Here is a 21,795-nt window from a genome sequence, read left to right on the forward strand (position 1 = left end):
GTCAAAGTGACCTTGTTTGGGGACTATGACTTTCTCCTCAAACTGTATGGACTGTCAGGTGCTCAGGGGACACACCCATTTTTATACTGCACAGCATCCAAATCACAAACACAAAATCCACCTCACTGCAATGAAGGCAACATCACACAGCGCACATTACAGGGCATCAAGACAGACTACAACAAATACAAACACTCCAAGCAGAAAATCGCCAGCCTGCACAACAATGTAGTCAGGGAGCCTATTGTTGACATAGAACTTAGCCAAGTAGCTCCCCCATACCTGCACATTCTTCTGGGAGTGGTAAAAAAACACCATGACCTGCTGGAGGGGGAGTGTCATTCTCTTGACAAAAAGATAGGAGAGTCAATAGCCAGCCAGGGAAAACAGATAGACAGCGACTCAGCCTTTTCTGAGTTTGTAGACAAGCTGAGTCAGATCCAAAGTGCTGAAGAAGAAAAGAGATTGCTAGAAACTAGGATTGTATTTAACGAGCCTGAAGGAGACAGTACACCACTCAGTGATTTCCAAAAACAGCAACGTGAGCTAGCAGACATGGTAGAAGAAAAAGATGCAGACATTGAATATCTCAAGACACAGCTTGACCTTCCACACCTGGCTGGCCCTGTCACACAACACTTAGATGCTGTACTTCAACAGCATAAAATACACAGACAGGCATACCACGGAGCATCATTCATTGGAAACCACTGTCACAAATATCTCAAGCCAGAAACAATAGAACACATCAGTGACAGTGTAGTCAAGAAAACAGGTGAACTGACTCAAGACGCGGACATAAACCTCAGAGCTAGGAACATTTCCCAGAAGTTTAAAACACTAAACACGCTGTTCTCACGCATTCACGTAAACATCTCACATCAAAGACCCTTGACAGACAGTGACGTTGACACACTGGATAGTGACATCAAACAGTACATGTCTTTCTTCCGCCAACAATTCCCACAAACACGCATCATTCCCAAGCAACACATCCTAGAAAATCACTGCATTCCATTCATTCATTCTCACGGTTTTGGCCTGGCACTACACGGGGAACAAGGGGGGGAGGCAACACACGCAGTCGTCAATTCACTCAAAAAGAAAGTATTAGGGATGCAGTCACAAGATGACAAACTACGTGTCATCATGCAAGAGCACATGACTATTGTCTCCCCCATGCTTCAGCAAGTCGTACCCCAAGCAGGAGAATCACGGCACAAATCAAAAAGTAAAGAATAAAGAAATTTTCAGCCCTGTTCTTTTTTCCACCCTGAATCCCTCCCTCCCGCACACACACATTGTAAGGAAAAAACAAGAAAAGAAAAAAAATGTTTGAGTTTAGTCAGTGTCACACTTCAACTGAGTGGATTACCAACTACAAACAAGGAGTTCATACGGATTTATAAGTTCAGGTAGGAATGGATTTTATTATTTAGAACTTACAAATGCATGTCAGTACGTTACATTGTGATTGTTTACTAAAAGCATGGTATCGTCAAGGTGTATCTTTTAGACTGACCAAATGCATGTCGCAAGCAAAGGCACACATACTGACACGCAAAACATCTAGTCGGCGAAAATCTCTCTCCCCCTCTCTGTGTGCGTCTCTCTCTCTCTCTCTCTCTCTGTGCGTCTGTCTCTCTCCCTCTCTCTCTGTGCCTCTCCCCTTTCTCTCTCCATACACGTTCCTCTGTTTCTCAGTATGTCTGTCCCTGCATATATGTCTGTCTGTCCGTCTCTCTTCCCGTGATGTTGAGAGAAGTGTGAAACTTAAGTGGCTGGCAGCAGTTCTCAGTGGAGCTGATCGTTAAATACTGACACTAATTCCGGGGCGGTCTGCCACCTCTAGGTAACGTATCGGCTATATTTTCCTTCCAGTTGTATCGTGGAGACATGCATGTATATCATGATATAAGTTTTATCTCCAAGTAAAACGATGTACACACACAACACGGAGTTGAAATTGAACTACGTTTCGTGTGTGTTCCTCAGTTCGAACAGAATGTTCGTGTGCTCGCTAAGTTTTGGACCGCTTGTACACTGCCTGTAGGAAATTAAACCTACTCATGTTTGGTATCGTTAAATTTGTCAGAAAATCACACATCCATTCACACCCATAGCGCCCTTCTTGTTGCATTCTGACATAGAGTATTATTTTTTAAAAGCACATAACCCTGTTTCTGACAGTTTATCAGCAGCAGCGAAGCTGTTCACAGCTGTACACACTGCCCGTGTAACATGCGCTCCGCTGAGAATAGCGCGAAGTTAGTGGTGCGCCAGAGCGCTGCCCCATATACTGCCTGCCTGTCTGTCCAGGCTATCACCTTTCCAACGTTTCGCGCTCGCTCGCTGTTCATCCCTCTCCCCTCCGCTTCGCGCCAAAACTAAAAGGGCTGCCTTGTGCCGCTGTGAGATATATCAAATGATTTTCATGTCTTTATGTTACACCACTTGCTTTCAGACTGTACTTATTCTCATCATCTCATCATTCAGCAGTCTTCCTATTAAAATGAAATCTTCATGATAAGTTTTAAATAGTCGTCACCCTCTCTTCTGTGGATCTTTCAAATCCCATTTTCATGTCACATGCTGTGTTCCTTGTTACAAACTCTCGAAAACTATGGAGGTTTTTGCCTGTGGCTGGCTCCCAACCAGAGTTAAGTGTGCTATGGGCTTAAATGGAAAGATTAGGACTTCACAGTTGAGTATCATCCACTTCACATATGCTTCTTTGGGTGTGTTGGTCAAATTTCCTGACTGACACTGCAAGTGTCTGAATCTATTGGGCCTGGTTAACACTGGGGTATCATTCTGAAAGGAAACGTAGAGAACAGCCTTGTCACGTAGTCTCAAACCTTTTCAGCAACATTGTCGTTATCACTATCCTCCTCCTTTATCATCAACTGAAAGAAAATGTACCAGATTCTGTGGCGTTTCATGCCCTGCTCACTTGGTGACCTCAGTTTTGATCACCCTCCACTTCTATGCTTGGGGTGAGTCCTGTCAGGATCATCAGTGCTGGCAGATTCATTGGGTACTGTTGTTGGAAGGATGTGGTGGTGGTCTCCACTCTGAGGGGATCACCAGCTCAGCTTGGCTCTGTGGCTAAACAATTATCATCAGTAGGGGGCTTAGTTTGTGGTGTCCTAGCTATGTTAAACTAGAACAGGCACTACTGCACACCACCCAAGTGACTCAGCAGCAGTGCAGGGTTTCCTCTGGTGCGTGGCCTCCTGGTATGCTGGGACAGCAACAGACAAACCCAGCTGTCTGTGTATGGGGGACTTGGAATGAGTGACGTGGAAGTAGTGCCATTAAAATGGCGCATATGATGGGGCAGCAAAAAAAAAAAAAAAAAAAAAAAAAAAAATCTTGAAAACGAGGCCTAAACAGATGGGCTTAGTTTGCATCGGTTTGACATGGTAAGTACATTGAACCAAACAGGGAATGTATAGTATGATACAAACTCCCCATTTTTTGTGTTACGCTTGGAGTGAACACTCATCAGACATGGTGGTGGTCAACAGGCTGAACTGGATCGCTTCCAAGACACAGTGCGAATGCTGAAGGACTACTACAAAGGCATGGACGGGCAGATCCCTGATGAACTCAACACCAACTATGAGAGAATTCCTCTCATCGAGGTGAGATACATTCAGTCGGATGTGTGTGTTCCTTTGCTTGGTTGGTCAGATGCTTGGCTGTTTGAACTAGTGGTTGAGGAACCAGACAGGCTTAATGGCTGGTATGTTACATTTCTAGTGATATGAAATAAAAGATTTAAGGCCAGACACGGTAGTACAAAAACGTATGAAATAAACTTGAAGTTTATGGCTTTCTGTGACATGGTATGCAAAGATATTGGACTAAACATGTCTAAAAAGGTCATTTTGTGCAATTTGTCGTGACGGTTTCCATGGAAACGAATCCAAAATGGCCAACAAACAAAAAAATTAAAAGCTTAGAACTTTGGTACCTTTATAGATATGTTATTTCTGTTTGTTTTATTTGATTTATTTGTATTTGTTCTTTATTATAGTGCAGTGGTATTTTGGAATTTGAATAAATACATTTTTGTTGTTGTTGTTGTTGAAATGAGTATAAATTCCTTGACATCATTTTTTCCAAATGAGTGTATATTCATTCTTTTACTAGTACTATACAAACCACTGCACTATAATAAAGATGAATACATAAAGAAATAAAGTACTCAGTTTGAACATGCTATCTTTTAAAGTTTTTGAGCATTAGCATTTTGAAAAATGGTATTACGAGGACAAAACACAAAACTGAGAAAACAGGAAAAGAAAGAGATGTGCTTGTACTCACAAGAAATCACACATGTTGATGCTGTTTAAAGCTTTATTTAAGTGAATATAGTACCCAGGTGAAACAGACTATAAAGATTAGATGTTGAAGAAGCAAATTATGCGAAAAAACGAAAATCACAAAAAATCATGATTTTGGTCAGAATTTCACTGCCATGTCTGGCCTTAAGGTTCTGTAGCCTTTTTGGAAGCCATGGGGGCAGTGAATTTACATCCACTGTGTCGTGGGCCAGGCACAGGACAGCAGAGGCCAGTCCCCCCCTTCCACCATGTTAACCTTCAGCATCCAAAGTCACACTGGCTTCACACCTGGGTGGAGTGAGGAAAAGCGGAGTAAAGTGCCTTTCCCTAGGACTCAGTACCATGCTGAAACAGGGCCTCAGTCCTTGATTACTGGTGATTACCGGATCAGAAGTCCATCGCTTATTCAACTCTGCCACGGCAGCTTTAGTGGTGATATTATACACAGCAGAAAAATGTGTAGTTCAGCAGAGTTAAGTAAGTTGTACTGAGGAAGATAACTCATCAATGATCTGTTGGAGGAAACTCTGGCACAAATGTTATTCACTGCCAAGCTGAGTAGCTAGGAGTTTGCAGTTGTGAAAGCATTCTTGAAAACTGAGTCAAAAAATAGAAATTAAAAAAGGTTTTTTCCTGATGGGAATGTTGCAGAGGGTGTGTGTGTGTAGAATCAGTCCTCGTCCCAAATTATGCCATTCTTTCTTGATTCTGTAATCAGTCAAGTGTGTTAACTGATTTATTATATCATTATTGTCTGATATCTTTTCCTCTCTTCATCTCTCTCTCGCTTCCCCCCGCCCCTCATTCCCCCCAACTTAGCTGTCACTATCTTTCTCTTTTCAACAACCAAATAAATTCATCTTTTGAACACCTGAACTCCTGTGATGATCATGATAATGATCTTGATGATCTTGCAACTTCTTGTAAAGATGATGATGATAATGATGATGATGTTGCAGCTTCCAGCAGAGAGACCAGAAACGCCGGAGCAGACAGATTCAGATACTGTTGTCACACCCACTTCAGATGAGGCCCCGGGTACTGCCAAATCGGACCGTTCCAAGTCGCCACGGGCAAAGTCACCTAAAGACCGGTCCAAGTCACCGAAGGACAGGTCCAAATCCCCCAAAGAGCAGCTGAAATCCCCCAAGGAAGGCAGGAAATCCCGCACCCCATCCGCAAAAGGCAAGCGGACTCGCAGCAAAGAGAAGGATATTGTTCCTGAAACCTCCACCCCATCAGACGGTGCCGGCATCAGGATCAAGTGAGTGGTGTGTAGTAATAATAATGATAATAATAATAATGAGAAGAATGATGATAATGATATGTTTTCAAAAAGATCCAATTAAATGAATAGAATAATAATAGTAATAATAGAATTTTATATTGGTACTCACATGCTTTGACACTTTGGCCTACAGATACATATATTTTATATTGGTACACGCATACTTTGACACATTGTCCTACATAATATGAATATCTTATATTGGTACACACATGCTTTTACACACTGGCCTACAGATTTGAATGTGTATATTGGTATACACATGCTTTGACACATTGGCCTACAGATATGAATAATTTATATTGGTACACACATACTTTGACACATTGTCCTACATAATATAAATATCTTATATTGGTACACACAAGCTTTGACACACTGGCCTACAGATATGAATATTTCATATCCGTACACACATGATTTGACACACTGGCCTATAGATATATATATATATATATATATATATTATATTGGTAACACATGTTTTGACACACTGGCCAACAGATACATATATTCTTATATTGGTACATGCAAGCTTTTTTACACATTAGCCTAAAGATATGAATATTTTATATTGGTACACAAATGCTTTGACACTTTGTCCTACAGATATGTATATTTTCTATTGGTACACACATGCTTTGACATATTGGCCTACAGATATGAATACTTATATTGGTACAGATATGCTTTGACATCTATGTTTTATATTGGCACACACATGCTTTGACACCTATATTTTATATTGGTAACGTACGCACATGCTTTGGCACATTGGCCTACAGATATGTATATTTTATATTGGTATACACATGCTTTGACACCTATATTTCATATTGGTACACAGAGGCTTTGACACCTATATTTTATATTAGTACACACATGCTTTGACACCTATGTTTTATATTTTTACACACATGTTCTGACACCTACATTTTCTGTCCATACACACATGTTTTGACACCTATATTGTGTATTAGAACAGACATGCTTTGACACTTACATTTCATATTGGTACACACATGCTCTGACACCTATATTTTCTATTCATACACACATGTTTTGACACATATATTGTGTAATGGAACAGACATGCTTTGACACTTATATTTCATATTGGTACACACATGCTCTGGCACCTATATTTTCTATTCATACACACATGTTTTGACACCTATATTGTGTAATGAAACAGACATGCTTTGACACTTATATTTCATATTGGTACACACATGCTCTGGCACCTATATTTTCTATTTATACACACATGCTTTGACACCTATATTTTATATTGGTGCACACATGCTTTGACACCTGTATTTTATATTGGTACACACATTCTTTGACACCTGTATTTTATATTGGTACACACATGCTTTGACACCTATATTTTATATTGGTGCACACATGCTTTGACACCTGTATTTTATATTGGTACACACATGCTTTGACACCTGTATTTTATATTGGTACACACATTCTTTGACACCTGTATTTTATATTGGTACACACATTCTTTGACACCTGTATTTTATATTGGTACACACATTCTTTGACACCTGTATTTTATATTGGTACACACATTCTTTGACACCTGTATTTTATATTGGTACACACATGCTTTGACACCTGTATTTTATATTGGTGCACACATTCTTTGACACCTGTATTTTATATTGGTACATATATGCTTTGACACCTGTATTTTATATTGGTACACACATGCTTTGACACCTGTATTTTATATTGGTACACACATTCTTTGACACCTGTATTTTATATTGGTACACACATTCTTTGACACCTGTATTTTAGATTGGTACACACATGCTTTGACACCTGTATTTTATATTGGTGCACACATTCTTTGACACCTGTATTTTATATTGGTACACATATGCTTTGACACCTGTATTTTAGATTGGTACACACATGCTTTGACACCTGTATTTTAGATTGGTACACACATGCTTTGACACCTGTATTTTACATTGGTACACACATGCTTTGACACCTGTATTTTACATTGGTACACACATGCTTTGACACCTGTATTTTACATTGGTACACACATGCTTTGACACCTGTATTTTATATTGGTACACACATGCTTTGACAACCTCCTTGAAGCAGTTGAAACTGACCTGTGCACAGAATCCCACTGGTGCCGCGACGGCCGGTGTCCCCTGACCCTGAAGCCAAGCCAGGCACGACGCCAGGCAAGGACAAGAAAGACAAGAAGGGCGTCAAGAAGAGTGATGAAGTTCCATGGACAGAGAGCCCCCTGCCTCCCCAGGACCCCGATGAAAGGCTGCTCTTTGACGCCCACTATTTCGCCACATCCGCCATTGGACAGATCGTGAGTGGATGTGGACCTGTTAAGGTTTTTTTTTTTTTTTTTTTTTTTTTGTACATGTTCAATTTGGAGAGGACCTGACTAACCCACTGTTTTTGTTTAAATGAATCTCTATTCAGAAAACATGTCATACATGTACACATAGACAGCGGAGCAACAACAAGCTAACACACTGTTTTAACACCACTAGAATGGCAGCACGTTGAGATGGGCAGCGAAAATGACAGTTTTTTGTTTTTGTTTTGTTGGGTGCCTGTGATTTCCAACTCGCAATGTTTGCACTGTGAGCTCAGTGCTCAAGCAGGTATATAATGTCTGTCGCTTCATTTTAAATGTCTTTTGTCACCAGCTGCTGTGGTTTGTGGAGTTCGCATCACAGATTGATGACTTGAGGGTTGTGGGTTTAAACTCCATCAGAAACTTATCATAGTGGGATTTTTAAATCAACCCCTGGCCAGCTTCTGTCCAGAACTTACTGTGCTGTAGGCTCTAATGGGAAGATTGGGACCACTTGGTTGAGTTGCCAGCTGTGGATATAAAGGATGCATCATTGTTGCTCAAGGTTTTTGTGATCAAGACGTACATTTTCTTTCCTCCATTTGTATATCATGCATGCTCCAAAATGTTGACAGAGGCCTAGAAAGAGCAGTTTGACAGACTCAGCAAGGGAAACTGGTTTTCTGTGACGGTAAATATTTGAAGTTGAGACACAATTTTGATGCTCCAGTTAGGGTTAGGGCACCATTTTACTGCACTGATTAAGATGATGCTGTTTTAATTCTTGGATTAGGACAAAGGACTCCATTTTAATGCTCAGATTTGCCAGTGGTCATTGGTTCACAAGGATGGATTTGGTTTTCAGTGATCTGTACATGTCAGAACACCATTTCATTACCCAAATGGTGGGTGCAATAGCCGAGTGGATAAAGTGTTGGACTTTCAATCTGAGGGTCCCAGGTTCAAATCTTGGTAATGGTGCCTGGTGGGTAGAGGGTGGAGATTTTTCTTCGAAGTTGACATATGTTTAATCCTGCTTGTGCCTTACCTTCGTGTGTGTAGAAGCAGAAGATCAGATATGTGTTTTAAAGATCCTGTAATCCATGTCAAGGTTTGGTGGGATGTGGAAACGAGAACATATCCAGCATGCTCACTCATGGCTGCCTACATGGCGGGGTAAGAACTGTTGTACACGTAAAAGCCCACTCGTGTATGTAGAAGTGAACGTGGGGGCTGCAGCCCACAAATGAAGAGGAAGAAGGAGAAGATTACTCAGAGTCATCCATTGTCCTTTGCAGATCTTTTTCCGGGATGTCCCCCAAATACTCTATTTCACATCTTGAAGGGAATCAATATTTTGAATTTGATTTAAATTTTACATGGGCTTAAACAGACCTTGTTGATTTGATCTTTTCACGTTATTTTCAATATTTTAAAGTTGATTCAAATTTCACATGGACTGAGTGAGACATGGGTGAATTGGTCCCTTTGCAGTTGTTTGGACTGTAAGCAACATGTTTGACAGTCAGTCGTGTCTGACTATGACCGTCAGAACAGCAGAGGAGGCAACTGCTGTCCCAACTATATGGACTAGAATCTGATTACAGTGGAAAGTGTCTTACCCAAGTTACATCCCCAATCTTTCGGCTAAAAGGGCTTCAGATTAGTTGGCATTGGGATGGTCCCCAAAGGCCAGTTGACCCCCAAGGCTGCGGCCCTTAGAGCCAGTGCAATCGTGCCTCCTAGTTTGAGAGTCATGGTCCTTCACAAAAGCCTAAGCTGTAAATGAATTCCCAGTGCGGTGGAGAAACCATTTGATCATACAGCTTTCAATTTGCTGTAAGCTGTAAACTTATATTGACCTCTGAAATAAGCCGAGCATTTGGCTTTCATTTGTTTTTGACCTAACATTATACTGGGTTCTCTCCAAACTGTTTTTTTTTTTTTTAAGAACTGATGGGTAATCATCCCTGAAACGGTCTTTTGTGGTCGGCTGGACTATAAAGCAAAATGGTTTGACAGGTTTGAACCACTGTCCTCACCATGCCTTGAACTGAGCCTTTTTTTCTTTTTCTCTCTTCCTTTTTTTTTTCTTTTCAAGGGTGGGGCCTCAGCTGCATGCAGACAACGGAGCACCCCTATTTCTCTTTTTTTTTTCCTTTTCTTTATTTCTTTTCCTTTTCTCTTTTTGTCCTTTCTTTTTCCTTTTCATTTTTGGGTGTTTCACACTGCCTTTCTTCATTGGCCGCCCAGCCCCCCCACCCCCACCCCCCACCCCCAATAAAAGGAAACACCCTCAGTTCCAAAGTATGTCTGTTTGCTTTGAATGGACAGTTGTTTGGAAAACTTTAGTGTTCAAGATGTTACAGTAGTGGTCTGGGTTTTTCTTGATCTAGTGTGAAATCTTTAGTGCTTGTATAAACTGTTCCTTTCTCACTTATTCCACTGCCATAAAGTGCAGTTATCAACCTGTATGTGCCTGTGTTAAAACGTGTGTGTGTGTGTGTGTGTGTGTGTGTGTGTGTGTGCATTCATGCTTGAACATGAGTGTGTGTGCTTATTGTTTGAATGAGTATCAGTGCATGCACTGGAACCCTGACCTTCAGCCTTGAACCTTTTTTCAACCTCATGGTGCAGATGGCTGTGGAGATGGCTGCCAAGGAGGCGGAGGAGGAGGCGGAGAAGGCGCGGGAGTTGGAGAAAGAGAAGGAAAAGGAGAAGGCCAGGATGGCCAAGGGCAAGGGAGGCAAGAAGGGCAAGAGTCGCAGCCCTTCCCCCAAGAAGGGCAAGAAGGACACGGAGAGCACGGCGCCAACGCCGCCCAGTGAGTGTCGTTCTTTTCTTTCTTTCTTTCTTTTCTTTTCTTTTCTTTTCTTTGCATTTTTCTTTTTCATTCTTTTTTTTGGGGGGGAAAAGTACTAAATGGCACATTATGTACATTAATACATAATCAATTTATTGACCTGTTTTCTTTTTGGGGGTGGGTCTTTAAATACTTAGTAAATGACCAATACACATACCCACCAACACACATGCACAACCGAACCCTCCCACCCAACCCATATATATATATATATATATATATATATATAGAGAGAGAGAGAGAGAGAGAGAGAGAGAGAGAGATTTGCATGGCACTTTACTTCCTTTTTTTTCTTCTTTAAAAAAGATTGCACTGCACAATTTGTAGACATTAAATCACAATCATATTTTTGATTGGATGTGTTGTCTGACTGTTCATGTATAGTGTCTTATCATTATTATCATTAGTTTTAGTCGTATTCAGGTTCTTCTTTTTCTTTTTATTGTGTAGTATCTAATGATTATCATGATTTGCAGTGTTTTACCATTTTTATTATTGTTATCATTATTATTATTGTGTAGTGTCTGATGATTGTCACGATTGTGCAGTATAGTAATATTATTATTATTATTATCATCATTGTGCAACATCTGATTATCATTATCATTGTTATTATTGTTATTGTCGGTGTGCAGTATCTGAAGATCTGAGCGAGGAGGATCAGCAGAAGAAACTGACGAGGGACAGAATGCGCGAGGAATACTACTTTGCTGTCAAAGAGGAAGGTACCGAACGTGATCGTTATTTCTTGTCAGAATTGCCGGGTTGTTTCTTTCTTTTTCTTCCTCTTCTTCTTCTGCATTCATGGGTTGCAACTCCCACATTCACTCGTATGTGCACAAGTGGGCTTTTACATGTATTACCGTTTTTCCCCCAACCATGTAGGCATCCATACTCTGCTTTCGGGGGTGTGCTTGCTGGGTATGTTCTTGTTTTCCATAAACCACCGAAGGCTGGCATAGATTACAGGATCTTTAACATGCGTATTTGATCTCCTGCTTGTGTATACACATGAAAGGGGTTCAGGCACTAGCAGGTCTGCACATATGTTGACCTTGGAGATCGGAAAAATCTCCGCCCTTTACCCACCAGGTGCCGCCATCGAAATTCAAACCTGGGACCCTCAGATTGAAAGTCCAATGCTTTATCCACTCAGCTGATGCGCCTGTTGTTTCTTTCTTTTAATTTCCTTTTGTGACTTTTTTTTGGTAAACTTTTTAAACTCTTGACTGCTACTGATGAGTATTCTTGTCAATGAAGGCCTGTCATGTTGCTGAGATAAAATGGAAACACAGGTTAGGATCTCAGTCACCAGTCTTTATGTGGACCTCTTCCTCTTGGGAGTGGATTTCAGGCAGTTTGCCTTGTCTGATGTACATTTTACCCACAAGCACACCTTTACCCGCAAGTACGATGCTCTCTTGAATACCACCACCAGATCTTCACAGCTGTTTATCTTGTGCTGTCTTTGCTAGCTTCCTCCATATAGCCATTTTCCGTTGGTTCGTTTTTCAAGTGGTCTGTACCATATCTCCCTTGGTCTTCTTTGCTTTCTCTTTTCTTTTTCTTTTCCTCTTTTTTGTGTGTGCATCTGGTGTCCAATGAAATGCATCTGATGGCATCTAAAGACATGTCCTATCCAGTACCATCTTCTTTACTTGACCTCAGCTTTGATGTCCACCACAGAGGTTCTTTTCTGGAGGTCAGTGTTTGAAATAGTGTTTGGCCAAAAACAAGATTTCAGAATACCACAGAGGCAAGGGCTGTGGAATGTTATGGCTGATGCTTTTGGTGACTTTTCCAAGACTCTGATCTGTGCAAGAGTGTGCTGAGAACATTGCTCCTGAACGGTTGATCACCAGTGATCAGGGTTCAAGGCCCCGTTTTGGCATGGTGTAGTGTTCTTGTGAAAGGAACTTACTCCAGTTTTCTACACTCTACCCAGGTGAATAGGTACGTGGCTTTGGTTTGGAAGGTTAAAACAATGGAACTAGAGGGTTGGGCTCAGCCTTTCTCATGCTGAGCCCTACATACATTAGATATGAAACCATCGCCCTTCTAGCCATAAAAGGCTATGTTTGGGACCTTTAAGTGTTAACGTTTTTAACCCACCATTTGATGGGCACAGTAGCCGAGTGGTTAAAGTGTTGGACTTTCACTCCGAGGGTCCCGGGTTCGAATCTTGGTAACAGCGCCTGATGGGTAAAGGATGGAGATTTTTTTATCTCCCAGGTCAACATATGTGCAGACCTGCTTGTGCCTAAACCCCCTTCGTGTGTATACGCAAGCAGAAGATGAAACATGCACATTAAAGATCCTGTGATTCATGTCAGCGTTTGGTGGGTTATGGAGACAAGAACATACCCAGCATGCACACCTCCGAAAACGGAGTATGGCTGCCTACATGGCAGGGTAAAAATGGTCATACACCTAAAAGCCCCCGTGTGTACATAGGAGTGAATGTGGGATTTGCAGCTCACGAACGAATAATGATGAAAAAAAGCAAGAAAAAAAACACCATTCCCTGTCATGTCCCTGTACAGAGGTGGCGGCGCGGGCACGGCTGGAGCTCATCAAGCTGATCTCCATGACCGTCCTGCAGGACCTCAAAGAGAAAGCTGACGGCTCCTACAAGGACATGACTGACTGGGTGGGGGCCCGCTTCCTCAAGGAGATGGAAAGGTACTGTACTTGTCATGATCTAGTTTTGTGTCATAGTTAACTGTGGAGTTTGGCCACCAACAGAATCACTGCTAGTTTTGTCTCTCAGTTAACTGTGGAGTTTGTCCACCAACAGAATTGCAGCTAGTTTTGTCTTATAGTTGACTGCGGAGTTTGTCCACCAACAGAATTGCAGCTAGTTTTGTCTTATAGTTATCTGCGGAGTTTGTCCACCAACAGAATCACAGCTAGTTTTGTCTCTCAGTTAACTGTGGAGTTTGTCCACCAACAGAATTGCAGCTAGTTTTGTCTTATAGTTAACTGTGAAGTTTGTCCACCAACATAATTGCAGCTAGTTTTGTCCCATAGTTAACTGTGGAGTTTGTCCACCAACAGAATTGCAGCTAGTTTTTGTTTATAGTCAACTGTGGAGTTTGTCCACCAACAGAATCGCAGCTAGTTTTTGTTTTATAGTTAACTGTGGAGTTTGTCCACCAACAGAATCGCAGCTAGTTTTGTGTTATAGTTAACTGCGGAGTTTGGCCACCAACAGAATTGCAGCTAGTTTTGTCTCTTAGTTAACTGTGGAGTTTGTCCACCAACAGAATCACAGCTGGTTTTGTCTCTTAGTTAACTGTGGAGTTTGTCCACCAACAGAATCACAGCTGGTTTTGTCTCTTAGTTAACTGTGGAGTTTGTCCACCAACAGAATCACAGCTGGTTTTGTCTCTTAGTTAACTGTGGAGTTTGTCCACCAACAGAATTGCAGCTAGTTTTGTCTCTCAGTTAACTGCGGAGTTTGGCCACCAACAGAATTGCAGCTAGTTTTTGTCTCATAGGTAACTGTGGAGTTTGGCCACCAACAGAATTCATTTTAAAAGGTCCAGCAGTCACCATTTTTTCGTCTGTGCTACCAAAAAAACCCAAAACAACAACAACGCCAACTCTGGCACCACAGGTCAGGAACGTGAACGACCATCCTTTCCCACTGTGATAGCACCGCTGTCTTTGTCTCTGCCTCTCCTGCTCCTTTACTTGTATGTACTCACGGACTCCCACCCTGACTCTCTTTGTGTTGAAACCTCTCTGTATTGTAGTGTATAGTGGAATAGAATAATGTGTTTAAAGAGTCCTACCAGTGTTCTTTTTGGGTGCCGTGAACAAACTTTACAAAAAGAACATTATTATAATTATTATTATTATTATTATTTATCATCGTCATCATCACTATTATTATTGTTATCGTTATCGTTATTATTATTATTTTTTTTTTTTAAATCCTTATTCTGATTATCATTACTGTGCTTTGTTTTATAAATACATTATGAAAGACAGTGTAGTAATGTTGTTGTAAGGTTCGTTCACAACATTCACAGAGAGAGAACATTGGCTGGACTTTAAAAAGGTTCATTCCGGTCAAACTATAGGCTACAGTGCAGACAGGTCTTCTCTCAAAGAGAGTCAGGATGGAAGTGCTGAGAGGGGTCACAGCATGCATGCATGCAAGGAGAGAGCCAGGGAAGCACAGGCAGAGAGAAAGAGAGAGAGAGAGAGAGAATGGTGTTTATCAGCCTGGGAAGGGGATGATTGTTCACATTCCTTGACAGCTGGTGCCAGAGTTATTTCTTAGGGCTGCTGCAAAGGCTTGTGTTGGCCAAACTCCACAGTTTAACTATAGAATGAAACAAGATCACTATATAAAAAGTGTTGTTGTTTTTTCTGTTCTGTTCGTGTTACAAATGTGAGAGGATGGGCAGCATTGAATGACTTCCATGGTTGGTGTTGTATCGTGTTTGTGGGCTGGACAGTTGTTGTCCACACCTCACACATACTCGCATGCATTCACAAACACACACACACAAAACACACACATTATCACCACTACATGCTGCACACTACACACACACACACACACACAAAACACACACACTACACACACACACACACACACACACACACACACACACAGACTATTAAGCATAAATCTCTTCCGTTGTTTATGTGTGCCTGTACAGAAGAGATTTACACTTAACATGACTGGTGGTATGGAATAATATGGTTTCAGTATCAACACCATGTCAGAGGTGATGCGTCATGCCGTTGAAAATGGTCAGAAGTTGAAGGAGCAAGTCATTCTTCATCAGGACGACTTCTTTGTGGATACGGTACGTGAATTGTATGAAGGCCTTGTTGTGAAGATGGAGGGTGGGGAGGGTGTGTGTGTGTGTGTGTGTGCACACGTGCATGCATACTTGCATGTATGTATGTGTGTGTGTGTGTGTGTGTGTGTGTGTGGAGTAAATGTGTTAGAGGTAAATGCGTCCATCTAGGAAGCGAGAGAATCTGAGCACAGTTTGAGTCATGGCACAGTCGCCAATATTTTCTCCCCCTCCATTAGACCTTTGAGTGGTGGTCTGGGCGCTAGTCATTCAGATGAGATGATAAACCAAGGTCGTGTGTGCCGCATGCATTTTGCGCACGTAAAAGAACCCACAGCAACAAAAAAGTTGTCCTTGGCAAAATTCTGTAGAAAATTCCACTTCAATAGGAAAAACAAATAAAACTGCACACAGAAAAACTACCAAAAAAAATGGGTGGCGCTCTCAGTCTAGCAACGCGCTCTCCATGGGGAGAGCAGCCTGAATTTCACACAGAGAAATCTGTTGTGACGAAAAAGAGAAATACAATACAATGTGTATGTGGGTATGTGTGTGTGCATATGTACTTGCGTGTATCTATGTGTATTTGGTGTGTTTGTGTGTAGTGTGCATGTGTGGTGTGTGTATGCATATATGTGTGTGTGTGTGTGTGTGCGTGGTGTTCGTGTGTGTTTATGTGTTTGTATGATTGTGTGTAGTGTATGTGGTGTGTGCATGTGTGCGGGTATGTTTTTAATGTGTGGTGTTTGTGTGCATTTGTGTGTTTATATGTGTATGCTTAGTGTACTGTGTGTGTTGCATGTATATGTATATGTGAGTGTGAGAGAGAGATGATTTTTACAGTTTTAACAGATTGTGCTTATTAAATGTTAGTCATTTGACATTTGACATGTTTATCATAGCATTTCAATTACTTTCATTCACTGCATGTATGTGTGAATGGCTGTGTGTGTGTGTGTGCATGCTTGTGTGTGTATGCATATGGTCTGTGCATGCGTGTGTGTGTGTGTGTGTGTGTGTGTGTGTGTGTGTGTGTGTGTGTGTGTGTGTGTGTGGTGTGTGTGTGCATGCTTGTGTGTGTATGCATATGGTCTGTGCATGCATGTGTGTGTGTGTGTGTGTGTGTGTGTGTGTGTGTTCTCCTTACCCACAGGACCATCACGTTTTGAAGTCACCGTCACCTCCCTCCATCCCTCAACTGACAGAACAGGTCATACCCGACCAGTTCACAGTTGAACAGCTGTTCAACCTTTATCAGCAGGTGAGTCGATCAGTCATGTGTGTGTGTGTGTGTGTGTGTGTGTGCAGCATTTGTTGCATGTAAGAATATTGCTGGGTTTAATCTCCTGTCTTCTTCTTTTTCACCTTCTTCTCCGGGTAAACCATAGAATTCTGTGTCATAGGTTGATGGTCAAGACTGGTAGAGCCAGAGACTAGGATTCTTCATTTTGAAAGAGGAGGAAAACTTTTTTTTTAACAAGAAAAACAACAATAGCAACAACAACAACCAAAAAGCATTCAGTCAAAATTGATGACCATTGAAATTCTAAAACTGTTTCATAGAGGTGAGGAAGACATTGTACAAAAAAAAACCAACAACAAAATCACCCTGGATGAAACGTACAGTAACCATTCTGTCAAACTGACAACCATTGTAGTAATAACATTTCATAGAGGTGAGGAAGACATTGTACAAAACAAAACAAAACAAAAATAAGCTGAATCAAACATTCAGTTCTAAGCCCAGTTGATATGAAGAATAGAATACAATATGTTATTGTCATAAAACCTTAAGGTTTATAAGACACAATGAAACATAAACATGAGCATTTTGGGAGTGTTGGCGCAGAGGTAACGCGTCCACCTTGGAGGCGAGAGAAGCTGAGCGCACTAGTTGAATCACATCAGCAGTTGCCAGTATTTTCTCCCCCTCCACTAGACCTTGAGTGATGGTTTGGACGCTAGTCATTCAGATGAGATGATAAACCGAGGTCCCGTGTGCAGCATGCATCTAGTACATGTAAAAGAACCCATTGCAACAGAAGGGTTGTCCCTGGCAAGATTCTGTTGAAAAACCCACTTCGATAGGAAAACAAACAAAATTGCAGGCAGAAAAAACATTTTTAAAATGGGTGGCGCTGTAGTGTAGCGACACGTTCCCCATGGGGGAGAGCAGCCCGAATTTCACACAGAGAAATCTGTTGTGACAAAAATAGTAATACAAATAGAAATATATTATTAAAAGAAACGTGTGTTGCTGTTCAGTTCAGTGCCATCGCGCCCACCGGCATCATGTCCAGCAAGTCGTTCACAGAAACGCTGGAGAACACTGTGTCCGTCACCCACGGCATGGAGCAGTTACCTGACATGTGGATGCACATCACACCTGCGCAGGTGAGATGTGGTGGTTTGTGTGGTGTGCCGTACCGTTCTCCCTTTGCACAGGTGCGACGTGGGGTTTTGTGTGTGCCGTTCACATCACACCTGCACAGGTGAGACGTGTGGGTTTGCTTGTGCTGTTCTCCCTTTGCACAGGTGAGATATAGGGATTTTATGTGTACCGTTCACATCACACCTGCACAGGTGAGACATTTGGGTTTGTGTGTACTGTTCTCCCATCACACATGTGAGATGTGAGTGTTTGTGTGTACCGTTCACATTACGCCTGCACAGGTGAGACACGGGGTTTTGTGTGTACATGTACATCACACCTGCACAGGTGAGACATAGGGGATTGTGTGTACCGTTCTCCCCTCACACAGGTGAGACATGGGGTTTTGTGTGTACTGCTCACATCACACCTGCACAGGTGAGACATAGGGGCTTGTGTGTACCATTCTCCCCTCGCACAGGTGTGAAGTGGGGTTTTGTGTGTACTGCTCACATCACACCTGCACAGGTGAGACATAGGGGCTTGTGTTTATCATTCTCCCGCCACACAGGTGTATTGTGGGGTTTTGTGTGTACTGCTCACATCACACCTGCACAGGTGAGACATGGGATTTAGTGTGTACTGTTCACATCACATCTGCACAGGTGAGACATAGGGATTTTATGTGTACCGTTCACATCACACCTTCACAGGTGAGACATTTGGGTTTGTGTGTACTGTTCTCCCATCACACATGTGAGATGTGGGGGTTTATGTGTACTGTTCACATCACACCTGCACAGGTGATACATGGGGTTTTGTGTGTACTGTTCACATCACACCTGCACAGGTGATACATGGGGTTTTGTGTGTACTGTTCACATTATGCCTGCACAGGTGAGACATGGGGTTTTGTGTGTACTGTTCACATCACACCTGCACAGGTGATACATGGGGTTTTGTGTGTACTGTTCACATCACACCTGCACAGGTGATACATGGGGTTTTGTGTGTACTGTTCACATCACACCTGCACAGGTGATACATGGGGTTTTGTGTGTACTGTTCACATCACACCTGCACAGGTGAGACATGGGGTTTTGTGTGTACTGTTCACATCACACCTGCACAGGTGATACATGGGGTTTTGTGTGTACTGTTCACATCACACCTGCACAGGTGAGACATGGGGTTTTGTGTGTACTGTTCACATCACACCTGCACAGGTGAGACATGGGGTTTTGTGTGTACTGTTCACATCACACCTGCACAGGTGATACATGGGGTTTTGTGTGTACTGTTCACATCACACCTGCACAGGTGAGACATGGGGTTTTGAGTGTACTGTTCACATCACACCTGCACAGGTGAGACATGGGGTTTTGAGTGTACTGTTCACATCACACCTGCACAGGTGAGACATGGGGTTTTGTGTGTACTGTTCACATCACACCTGCACAGGTGAGACATGGGGTTTTGAGTGTACTGTTCATGTCACACCTGCACAGGTGAGACATGGGGTTTTGAGTGTACTGTTCACATCACACCTGCACAGGTGAGACATGGGGTTTTGAGTGTACTGTTCACATCACACCTGCACAGGTGAGACTTGGGGTTTTGAGTGTACTGTTCATGTCACACCTGCACAGGTGAGACATGGGGTTTTGTGTGTACTGTTCATGTCACACCTGCACAGGTGAGACTTGGGGTTTTGAGTGTACTGTTCATGTCACACCTGCACAGGTGAGACATGGGGTTTTGAGTGTACTGTTCATGTCACACCTGCACAGGTGATACATGGGGTTTTGAGTGTACTGTTCATGTCACACCTGCACAGGTGAGACATGGGGTTTTGAGTGTACTGTTCATGTCACACCTGCACAGGTGATACATGGGGTTTTGAGTGTACTGTTCACATCACACCTGCACAGGTGAGACATGGGGTTTTGAGTGTACTGTTCATGTCACACCTGCACAGGTGATACATGGGGTTTTGTGTGTACTGTTCACATCACACCTGCACAGGTGAGACATGGGGTTTTGAGTGTACTGTTCATGTCACACCTGCACAGGTGATACATGGGGTTTTGAGTGTACTGTTCATGTCACACCTGCACAGGTGATACATGGGGTTTTGTGTGTACTGTTCACATTATACCTTCACAGGTGAGACATGGGGTTTTGTGTGTACTGTTCACATCACACCTGCACAGGTGAGACATGGGGTTTTGTGTGTAGCATGCACGTCACACCTGCACAGGTAAGACCTGGGGTTTTGTGTGTACCATTTTTCTTTTGGAAATGAGTCAGTTGATACAGATTAATTCCAAGCCACAAAAGTAAATACTGGCAGATCAGAAAGGAAATACACAGCGCAACACAATACAACAATGTATTCCTTCTGTGATGACCCACCCCACCCCCACCCCACCCGAAAAAAAAAACCAACCACAAAATCCAAAAAAAAACCAACCCATGTGGTTTCTTTTTTCGCCCGTTTCAGATCCAAGAGATCAGTAGCACGCTGGCCACAGACAGAGACTATGTGGACTGGCGGCGGTTGCTGCTGGCGCTGACCTGGCCCATCCCCACCCCCACCCAGACCCAGCTGCTGGACACCCTGCGCCACTTCCATGACATGGACCAGAAGAAGACCGGCTTCGTCACCAGGGAACAGTACGACAGGGTGAGTTAGGGAACAGTATGACAGGGTGAGTTAGGGAGCATTATGACAGGGTGAGTTAGGGAACAGTATGACAGGGTGAGTTAGGGAACTGTATGAGAGGGTGAGTTAGGGAACAGTACGACAGGGTGAGTTAGGGAGCATTATGACGGTGAGTTGGGGAGCATTATGACAGGGTGAGTTAGGGAACAGTACAACAGGGTGAGTTAGGGAGCATTATGACAGGGTGAGTTAGGGAACAGTATGACAGGGTGAGTTAGGGAGCATTATGACAGGGTGAGTTAGGGAACAGTATGACAGGGTGAGTTAGGGAACAGTATGACAGGGTGAGTTAGGGAACTGTACGACAGGGTGAGTTAGGGAGCATTATGACAGGGTGAGTTAGGGAACAGTACGACAGGGTGAGTTAGGGAGCATTATGACAGGGTGAGTCAGGGAACAGTACAACACGGTGAGTTAGGGAACAGTATGACAGGGTGAGTTAGGGAACAGTACGACAGGGTGAGTTGGGGAACAGTACGACAGGGTGAGTTAGGGAACAGTACGACAGGGTGAGTTGGGGAACAGTATGACAGGGTGAGTTAGGGAACAGTACGACAGGGTGAGTTAGGGAGCATTATGACAGGGTGAGTTAGGGAACAGTACAACACGGTGAGTTAGGGAACAGTATGACAGGGTGAGTTAGGGAACAGTACGACAGGGTGAGTTGGGGAATAGTACAACAGGATGAGTTAGGGAATAGTACAACAGGGTGAGTTCGGGAACAGTACAACAGGGTGAACAGTACGACAGGGTGAGTTAGGGAACAGTACAACAGGATGAGTTAGGGAATAGTACAACAGGGTGAGTTCGGGAACAGTACGACAGGGTGAACAGTACGACAGGGTGAGTTAGGGAACAGTACGACAGGGTGAACAGTACGACAGGGTGAGTTAGGGAACAGTACGACAGGGTGAACAGTACGACAGGGTGAACAGTACGACAGGGTGAGTTAGGGAATAGTACGACAGGGTGAACAGTACGACAGGGTGAGTTAGGGAACAGTACGAGAGGGTGAACAGTACG

The 21,795-nt window shown here is 42.8% G+C and overlaps 1 protein-coding gene across 2 annotated transcripts in view; it reads left to right on the forward strand.

Moving 5' to 3' along the window:
- LOC143280056 (sperm flagellar protein 2-like) overlaps window positions 1-21,795 on the forward strand; it is a 79,374-nt gene that overhangs the window by 46,001 nt on the left and 11,578 nt on the right. For both annotated transcript variants that reach the window (XM_076584545.1, XM_076584546.1), the window contains exons 27-36: window positions 3,531-3,647; window positions 5,312-5,616; window positions 7,795-7,999; window positions 10,631-10,817; window positions 11,492-11,581; window positions 13,400-13,538; window positions 15,583-15,682; window positions 16,830-16,937; window positions 17,942-18,070; window positions 20,551-20,733. In XM_076584545.1, the coding sequence (XP_076440660.1) occupies window positions 3,531-3,647; window positions 5,312-5,616; window positions 7,795-7,999; window positions 10,631-10,817; window positions 11,492-11,581; window positions 13,400-13,538; window positions 15,583-15,682; window positions 16,830-16,937; window positions 17,942-18,070; window positions 20,551-20,733 (1,563 nt within the window). The remainder of the gene's footprint in view (window positions 1-3,530; window positions 3,648-5,311; window positions 5,617-7,794; window positions 8,000-10,630; window positions 10,818-11,491; window positions 11,582-13,399; window positions 13,539-15,582; window positions 15,683-16,829; window positions 16,938-17,941; window positions 18,071-20,550; window positions 20,734-21,795) is intronic.

The sequence above is a fragment of the Babylonia areolata genome, chromosome 3 (genome assembly GCF_041734735.1).
Source record: "Babylonia areolata isolate BAREFJ2019XMU chromosome 3, ASM4173473v1, whole genome shotgun sequence".
NCBI lineage: Eukaryota > Metazoa > Mollusca > Gastropoda > Neogastropoda > Buccinidae > Babylonia > Babylonia areolata.